The following is a 9,855-nucleotide window of genomic DNA, read 5'->3' on the forward strand; positions in this document are numbered from 1 at the left end:
CGTCAAAAATATGTCAAAATCCATACAAAAAGCAAGTGTTATTGTAACTGTTAAAATAACGTAGTGCAACAGCTCAGCCTTAGAGCGAGCTGGTAGAATGTCGACAATGTAAGGATGGTACGCTAACCTGCGTCTGGTTCCCCGGTGAAATTAGGTTCTGAAATTCCTTCGATCATTCTCCGAACTGTAGCTTGTAGAAGTGAGTAAAAGAAACATATCTTGTGCAATCTTTTCGTAATTCGTTACAAATATATCTTCTTTTAACCTCGATTTGTTAATTAAACATTCTGTTACTAAGGAAAACATCGAAGACTTTGATCGTGTTGGAATTAAATTTTAACAGTAGGCTGTATGACTAGATGTCCTTGCCTTGGTTTTTTTTTTATTTGACATTTGGTGTCATTTAGTTTATTCTTTCAATCCCGCCTTTTTCGGTGGTCATTGTATGNCTAAGTTTATTACCTCCATTAATCAGCACTGAACTGGCCACAACGTATCTCTTGCCAAGTCTCTCGAGTTTTTCACAAAGAAGAGAGAAAATTCCTAAATACTTTATAAAAACTATCTTTATTAATAGACGTTTAAAAATATCACAGATTTTTTTAATCAGTTGTTAGAGTTTTAATAGGATTTCAAATTGATCCCAGAGGAGAGACTCAGAGGTCCTAGGTTCGATTTCCAGTTTTAGCAAAAGTTGGAGGTAGATAATAAATAAGATAGCCAGTTCTTCTGTGATCGAGGATTCGGGGTAAATCTCGGCTGATCATTACTTTCCATCAGGTGAGGCATTCAAGAGCTGTTGACATTTTTTTATGCATAACAAGCCTAGGCAGGTATTTGAAAACAATCGCACCAGGTGTTAAATGAGATGCAGTCTAGGATGGTACATCTGCGCTGTAAGTGCCTATTCACTCTCGCTTTGAAAAGGCCCGCATAGTGATCGGGAAAGACAGCAGCAGGCTGCGAATTCCAGTCCCTAGCTGTTTGCATTATAAGAGTTATCGAAACGCTTAGTGCGAGCTGGTGGAATGTCGACAATGTAGGGATGGTACTCTAACCTGCGTCTGGTTCCCCGGTGATGGAAGGCTGGTGAAATTAGGTAGTGAAATTCCTTCGAACATTCTCCAAGTGTAACTTGTAGAAGTGAGTAAAAGAAACAATATCTTGTGCAATCTTTTCGTAATTCGTTAGAACCTCGTATCTTCTTTTAACCTCGATTTGTTAATTAAACATTCTGTTACTAAGGAAAACATCGAAGACTTTGATCGACGCTAAAAAATGCATTACACATTGTGTTTAAATTATTTTCTCGTAATAATAAACATCTGCAATATTGCATCTGGTCTCAACGTACGATTAATGAAGCATTTCAGTTTGTGTAGAAATGATTAAAGAGGATTCTTTGAATGAAATAGGTAGCAACGAAAAACTTTACATAAGTAGATTTTGCTTAATGATTTTGTATTGGCACTTAATTTTAGAACTGTTTCAAAGCCTCTACTGCGCTATAACTAACCACACTTTTAAAACTTTTCACAAAAACGCGCCAATTTTGACAAGTGGCCATGTCCCATCGCTAAAACTTTTTATCAAAAGCGCGCGAATTTTGACACGTTAAGCTGCCATATTTGTATCCCCACGCTAAGTTATCTGTGCTAAAACTTTTTCCTGAAAGCGCGCGAAATTTGACAAGCGGCCATATTTATATTCCCACGTTTTATTATCTGTGATTGGCATGAAGCTAAAGATAAAAGTGGAGGGCAAAGTTGGAACAAAACTTGAGTCAAATACCTACTTATATCTATCTCGCTTTCTGTGGCCCTACCTCTCTTTTTAGTGTGAACTGTAGTATTGCTATCTTCTTATTTAAATCTCCTTGTAAATTCTTCGAAATAGCCAATTCACTAACCAACTAAGAAGTTAAACAAATAAATAATTAATATTTGAAACATAGATTACCTACTTAAATAAAAAATCACAAAATTGTCGGCNAAGTCCAAATTGTGATAAATTAAAAGTAGATCCTCCTCTCTTCTAATTGCAGTGCCCGACAGGGTCCATAATGATCTATTTAGCTTTAAGCCTTATCTATCCTATGTTACATTATGGTGATGCAAATAAATATCTATCTATCTATCTATCTATCTATCTACGGGCACGAAAGAGAGTGCCCGAGCGAGCAGCGCGTTGTAATCGGGTGCCGTGCGCAGTGCTGCGAGCGGGAGGAGCGCGAGAAGGAGACGGAAGATATGGCGGCGCCCGAGTGCGAGCGGGAGGCCCGCAAGCGGCGCGAGCGCAGAGATTCGGGCTGCACGCACGAGCGCAAAGAGCGACGGCCGCACAGCGAGGAGCGGACGCCACCGCCGCCGCCGCCACCACCTCTACATGACTGCAATCGCCTTGAGGTATGCTGCATCTGCCATCACTGTAGATCTTAGAATTTTAGCTTAGCGGTGAGTTCAAGTTTGTAGAGATAAATGCTATGTGCTATATTCCTTTCACGCTGTTTTTTTGTGGTGGTCGTATCAAGTCTTCTTAAAAACATAATACAATACACATAGGAAATTACTACTTACTTTCCTTTATGGATGCTGAACTGAAAGGACACATACTTTCAGTTCGTGGATTTTCAAGTGCTATAAGCCTAATCCAATTTACGCTGCACTCAAGCTAGAATGAATATTGCACTATGATTTTTCTTTGATATCTATTCTTGGATAATCGTAGTAAAGGGCTTTAAATAGCTAAAATTAAATCTCTCCATTGACGATGCTTTAGTCCTTGGCTGCTATAATTATTTGATGCAGTTTTCTATTATGCAAATATTTTGCCTTGTGAGGCCAATGCACTGCCATGGCGAGCAAGGACAGTCATGCACCCTCGGGGAAGTAGCTCAAGGCTTTGAAGGCCATTATACCTTACCTTGCACGGATGAACCACGCCACGATCGCTGGGTCAGAAAGACCCTAGAGCGGAGTGAACACCCGCGGCAGAGGAAGACCGCCTAAACGGTGGACTGATAACATCCGGCAACAAGCCGGAGTAAACTGGATGCAAGTGGCCAGGGACAGAAGTCAATGGAAGGTTGAAGAGGAGGCCTATGTTCTAAGACAAACCCCAAAGGCTGTTATTGATAGATAGACACCTTAATCCTTCAACAAAACTGAAACTGTCTCGTCATCAGCTAATCAAACATTAACTTACAACCAGTTCATCATCATCCATAGTCCACTGCTGAACATAGGCCTCCCTCAATGCTCTCCATATTGCCCGGTTGGTAGCGGCCTGCGTCCAGCGCTTTCTTGCTACCTTTATGATATCTTCGGTTCACCAGTTACCGGTTACAACCAGTTAATCGTTTTTAAAGGTGGTTTCCTCAATTCCAGTCAGAGCGACGAGCCGAGAGGCTCTCGCGCGCGCGTCGCCCGCAATATGGCGGCAAGCGGCGACGGGCACCCGCACGCATCCCGAAACATCCCAAGGAGAACGAATGCTTCACGACATCCGAAGAGACTCGGTGCAGCACCCCCACGCCTTTTGACTACGCACAGCTACAGAAAACGCAAAGTGAGTACCTACCTACCTTACTGTAACCAGAAATTAACGCCTCCGTATCCATTGGAGTTGGACTCTTACGAATTAGAGATACCTGTCTCTTGGTCAAAATATTAGTATGTACTTGAATCAATCGGTCCGTTAGATCGGTATCTGACGCCAATGACGTCACCTAAAGCCAATCTGTGGTTTCAACCCAGAAGATGCGAGAATAGTACAATGATGAAATAACCCTACCCAGCAACGGCTCAAATGTAACGAATTCTGGGATTTTATTAGCTGGCTTTTTATTGAACTGGCTTAATACAACAAATCAAGACAAGTGATGATTTATAAATAAAATCTTCCTACACACAGGAATTGAACTAATAATTCTAATTATCGTTCCAGCACTATCCGATGAGCCAGAAACATTGGACGCGGGCGCTCTCCAACGCCAGGTGGGCCGCACGGTCAGCGTCGAGGGGCCCGAAGACGGCGAGCTGTCGGTGAGCGCGCGGGCCGCCGCCGCCGAGCGGGCCCGCCGCGACGAGCGCTCCGTGGCCCCACGGCCCTTCACGCGCCGCGACCAGCCCTGCCCCGAGAAACGGCTGGAGAAGATCAACAAGAAGGTATGATTTTTAAATAACTTCTAATATAGAAACCATTGTTTTGTCACCTGTCATCCACTTTGCACTGCAGGGAAGTCGAACCTTAACTTCGGACTCCTCGTATGTTCGTCTGATTAATTTCATTGCGAGTACAATGTTTTCCCCGGGACAAACTTGATCTTCACTGGTTGGGTTTTTTATACTGGCTACACAGGAGTTGCAGCGGTCGGAACGAGAGTTGGGAATAGTCCCTTTTTAGCAATCTTTGAGAAACCATGCTCATTCGTCCAAATTTTTGTTGAGATTAGATCTATCATAGATAGAAAAAAACTTTAAATGACCATAGAAAAACTAACTAAAATATTTACAGCGAGATGTTCTACCTCATGGCATAAGCTCGCCTATCGAGTCTTCTTTGTACAGTGACATGTTCAGTGGTAAATTTATCAGACACACTTTTCCACGTGCCCACAAGCTCTATAGACTGAGAAAGCTACCAAACGGTATAATGGTACCGATCAATGGTGTATTTGAGTAAGATCTTTTGCTCAATACCTTAAATAACCTTATCCAATTTCCATTTTCCAGATCTCCGTCCTCAAAAAAAGCATCTCCAAATACGAAAGCGAATACGAAGCGAAGAATGGCCACGCTTTAACCCCTAGCGACCGCATAACCGACGTGCAGATGCTCCGCATGAACGAATCCCTTCGCAGGCTGCAGGCAGAGAAGCGCTGCATCAAATCAGACCCGGTGGAATATGCCCTCAAAGTGCAAGCAGCTAAGCAACAGAAAGAGAGAGACGACAAACTTGACGCAGTGCTGAAGAGCGATAAGCCTATGACTGAAGTCGTGAGAGATATAGAAGAGGTGAGTTACACTACATAGATTCTTAGAATAAATAAATAAATAATAAATATCATTGGACATTTTACAGTACGCTTCTAGTTCCAAACTAAGCAAAGCTTGTACTATGAGTACTAGACAACGGATATAAACATACTTAAATACTTTTTTTTTGTAAATACATACATATTATACATAGTAACACCCAGACCCATCACAGAAATTAAAATTCATCATTTCAATTTCTGCCCAGCCGGGAATCAAACCCGGGACCTCTCGGCATAGTAGTCCGTTCTGAACCACTACACCAAACGGCCGACATTATACTTCAATGATTCCCAGATAAACGTGTTAGTATGTTTACCAGTGGCTCGAGGGTTGTCGCCAAGCGGGGGGCCGCTCGACGGTCCCCGAGAACACCTGGACCGCCTCCCAGCTGGCGGCAGAGAAGCTATGCGTGCAGAAGGTCCTGCTTCGCCTGGAAGCGTCCCGGGGCCGGCCACCCGCACATTCCGCAGACCGTGGGGCCGCGAGGCACCTCTACGAGCGGTACAGAGCTGTGAAGCGAGCCTTAGCCATCTCCAGGCCTGATGCGGTGAGTCAAACGAATTAATGAAACTGATCTGTGTAGTGTTCCCAGCATTATAAATCAAAGCGCTGCGACTTCTACAAGCGATATAGAGCCTTAAAGAGGGCCTTAGTCATCACTAGGTCTTATGCTGTAAGTATGAACTTAACGTTGCGCTGATAGTAGCTGTGGCTCGCCTGACCTCGAATGCCATCGGTCTTCCGAGAAGCTGTGCGTGCAGAAGGTCCTGCTTCGTCTGGAAGCGTCCCGGGGCCGGCCTCCCGCACATTCTACAGACCGTGGGGCCGCGAGGCACCTCTACGAGCGGTACAGAGCTGTGAAGCGAGCCTTAGCCATCTCCAGGCCTGATGCGGTGAGTCAAAGGAATAATGAAACTGATCTGTGTAGTGTTCCCAGCATTATAAACCAAGGCGCTGCGACTTCTACAAGCGATATAGAGCCTTGAAGAGGGCCTTAGTCATCTCTAGGTCTGATGCTGTAGTATGAACTTATCGTTGCGCTGATAGTAGCTGTGGCTCGCCTGACCTCGAATGCCATCGGTCTTCCGAGAAGCTGTGCGTGCAGAAGGTCCTGCTTGGTTTGGAAGCGTCTCCATCGCGCGCATTCCGCTGATCGTGGCTCGGCGTAGCCATCTGTAGGCGATGCTGTAAGTCTGATGAACGATGAATAAATAAAACGAAAATGTGTGTAGTTAGTAGCCTTGATCTACCAACCGGCCCTGGTCATATCTGGCCAATACAGGGTATGTTTGTGGTGGTTAATAAGTTACTTACTGTTCCAGGTGATCGGCGCCAACGGCGAGCTGGCCACCATCCACGAGCACGAGCCGATGCTGTTCAACTCCAGCGTCGACAGCTCCAGCGACTCGCAGGAGAAACCATCCGATTCCTCTCAGGTACGTTTAGTGTAACCACCTACTTTGAAAGTGTGTGAAAATTGGAAAATTAGGCAGTTGCAGCGACTGTAGTCCGGTGACGGTTATTTAATCAGTGTTTCACTCTGGATGAGATCTACGATCTGATTGCTTCCGACTTCTATCTCATACCACCAAAAGTAACAAAACGTTATGCTCAAGCTGTCAGATAGTACATTCTAATTTGAATAGAGAAAATTATTAAAACGACAACCACGCTCGTGAATTCATCTTATTTAAGGCTGAATTGTATGGCCATATATTTAACCGTAACTATAACTTTAACCGGTGAGTTTGACAAATTTTGACAAACAAATTCAAATGAGATGACGTTTCCTAGGGTTAGAAACGTTAAACCCCACGTTGGGCGCCAAGATTAAGCCGTTGGTAATCACTACAGTTTTCAAAGGACAGAGACTAAAACACAACTATCAAACTGAAAATTCAATAGGTGCTTGAAACAACTGAGCAATAATAATAATAAATCACTTCCAGGACACCATAGAAACACCGCTGCAGTCGCCGCCGACCCGCGACGGCATCGGCGAGGAGGTTCCCTCGTCGACGTCATCAGCGCAGTCCGGCACCACCAGCGAGGAGGCCACGCCCTCCAACGAGGGCCTGCACTGCCTCGGCCTCGAAGACCTGGCCCGCGCCCTCAGCGAAGCCAAGCTGCAGAAATGCGTAAGTTTTTTATCCATAATTCTCCACGCGAGAACTTCTCTGCCCCAGTTGCGATCAGAGGGCTTAGTCCATGTCCAAGAGTCCATTTCATCCTAAATCCATGAAAATTTTAGTTTTTGAAAGTATTCGAGATTTAATGTCATTTTTTACGCGCTCACTAGTGACGATGTTTGATATAAACTCACACTAAGCCCCCCAGCTCTACGAACTATGTGTCCTGCCCATTGTACTCAAGTTTGGCAATTCTGCGAGCTATGTCGGTTAATTTGTTTTCCCTTTAGGGCTGATTTTACTATCGTCGGATAACTTTTCATTCTTTACATAATCTTCATGTCAAAATGACAAGTTTATTCTGAGATTAATATTTTACTCGTTTGGTCGAATCCACCCTTAGTTAATCCTTCAAGCTCCGCGAATCTCGACACAATAGATAAATCAATTGTTATGACATTAATTAATGCCGTCTGGGACTCAATCGGTTAATATCCTACAATTTTTGGGTCCCATTCATCATCATCATCATCTCAGCCATAGGACGTCCACTGCCGAACATGTTGCCCCATTAATTTATATTTTCTTCAATATTTGAGTTTATTCTTTAATTGTGGAATCAATGGGGGGATTTAACCATACGAGTAGAATAAATAATAGAGGTCAGAAAACTGAACCCTGAAGGAGATTGTATTAGATCTAAGCAAAGACCATGGTGCATCATATTATCTTTTTAGTAGCACATTTGTATCTTATTGTAAAATATCAAGTAACATAGTTTCCTAAAACTTTGCGATGTATTTAATAGAAAAGTTAAAAGAAATAGTGCTTTCTCAGTAGCCTTAACTGAATTAAAACGTCTAATTTTATCTTTTTCAGGTACTTCGTCGCAACATCAAAGAGTACGAGGTGAGTTTTGAACTGCAGAACAGCAGGAAGGTTCAGAGGGATGACAAAAAGGGGAAGGAGGAAGAATATCTTCGCTATAAAGCCGTCAAAGCTAGAATCAAACTGCTGAACGCTCTCATCAACAAACAAAAAGCTTTGGGATAAGTTATACTAAATTAGAAAGCAGTATAACTACTGATACACTTTCATTTAAAACCAAGGAGTCTCCGCCTGCTGTAGTAAATCCACAACCAACTACCTGTATAGAACTTTCTACAAAACCGTAAATGTTATTGATAATTTTACATTTTAAGGCCATCTTAAATCAGATGAATATAAATGTTGTAGAATTTCTAACAACAGATTTAGTTACCAATTTGCAAACAGATAAAAAAATACATAGAACTTGTAGTTAAGGTTCGAATATGATTTATACGCAAAATTGTATAGTGCCAAATGTTGTTGATCTATACAATAATGTATTGTACAATTTGAGTAGAACTATACCTTCAAGGCTTATTGTTCGTACTTTTATACGAATATAAAAATTACTACAAAAATTTAATAACTAAATAAGTAAGGGGTACAGTAGTGGGTACCAAGATATTAATTTATATGTAGAGTTACGGTAAATACGCATAAGGCCAATCAAAAATTTGAGCAACCTTGCGCGAAACTATATATCTATTACTTTCTCTTTATTTACCAGTGCATACCTACTAGTTTATAAAATATGTTGATGATATTATAAGAATTATTATCTATTTCTTACTGATCTTGGAAGTTTTTGGAACGGTGTTATTACTTCACTGCCCTTGACATATTATACATACTACCCAATTTACACATTGGATTCTTTCAAATACTTGTAAGTATTACTGGATTTGACAAATTTTAGTAACTAGTTTAATCTTATCTTTAGTCAAAAGTTAAGATTTTACACAAACTTACGCCAGTTTGTGTAAAATCTTAACTTCTGAAATGAATTGATTTGTGAATTTTGTCTATCAATATGGAGACCTATTCAAGTTTTGTAATTAACTATTCAATATTTGTGTAAACTGTATAAATAAATAGGCCTACTTAACTAACAGCTATCTAGTAACTCTGTCTAAACCTTTTCACGCCACGGAATGAATTTTGACGAATTATTGATTTTGTCTAAACTCCAAAGATTGGACCTTAGAAAAGGACATAAGCCTTATTATTACGAATGTAAAACCTTAAAAGGATGAAAAAGGGGATGAGTAAATAGGAATCAATGATTTCTTGGAAATACTAGAAATGATACAGATCAAGATGCCAAGCGCGAGTTACACTCGTGTGCAAAGGGGTACCTTGCATCAAATTGATTTCTAAACTTTATGTGTACCTATTATTTAATAAAATTTAAGTTAATATTGTAGATATATTCTAAAACATCTGGCTTTACACTTTATTGAAAAGTTTTGTCTTCCTTTTAAGTTACCACAGGTCCATTCTTTTAAGTACATATTAACATTTAATGTTAATTGTATGTTTTTTGTTTTGTTAATTATTTTTGTAAATATTTTATATGTAGTGTTATTTGTGTAGCATTCAATCTTATAAATATTTGTGACGTAGGTACCTATGCATAAAATATTGGCGCTTATTATTATGGCGAATCATTGTAATAATATTAAGATCGCGTAAAATTAGACCCAGCATTACTTTTGATTCATAATCATCAAATTATATTAGTTGCCACAGGATTTTTACCAGAATTGAAAGAGATAGGTACCTAAAATGCTATTAAGGTAAGTATTTTACATGATTTA

General features: G+C 41.1%; 1 protein-coding gene across 1 annotated transcript; it reads left to right on the forward strand.

Moving 5' to 3' along the window:
- Positions 1–2,105: 2,105 nt before the first annotated feature.
- LOC114353122 (protein FAM13A) lies at positions 2,106–9,261 on the forward strand. Its single transcript, XM_028304956.1, has 8 exons — positions 2,106–2,405; positions 3,387–3,567; positions 3,946–4,166; positions 4,734–5,015; positions 5,359–5,586; positions 6,362–6,475; positions 6,989–7,177; positions 8,048–9,261. The coding sequence occupies exons 1-8, from the start codon at positions 2,106–2,108 to the stop codon at positions 8,219–8,221; spliced, it is 1,689 nt and encodes a 562-aa protein (XP_028160757.1). The 3' UTR covers positions 8,222–9,261.
- The last annotated feature ends 594 nt before the right edge of the window (positions 9,262–9,855 follow it).

Source organism: Ostrinia furnacalis, unplaced genomic scaffold (assembly GCF_004193835.3).
Source record: "Ostrinia furnacalis isolate ACB-3 unplaced genomic scaffold, ASM419383v2 OfSCF1627, whole genome shotgun sequence".
In the NCBI taxonomy this organism is placed as follows: Eukaryota; Metazoa; Arthropoda; class Insecta; order Lepidoptera; family Crambidae; genus Ostrinia; species Ostrinia furnacalis.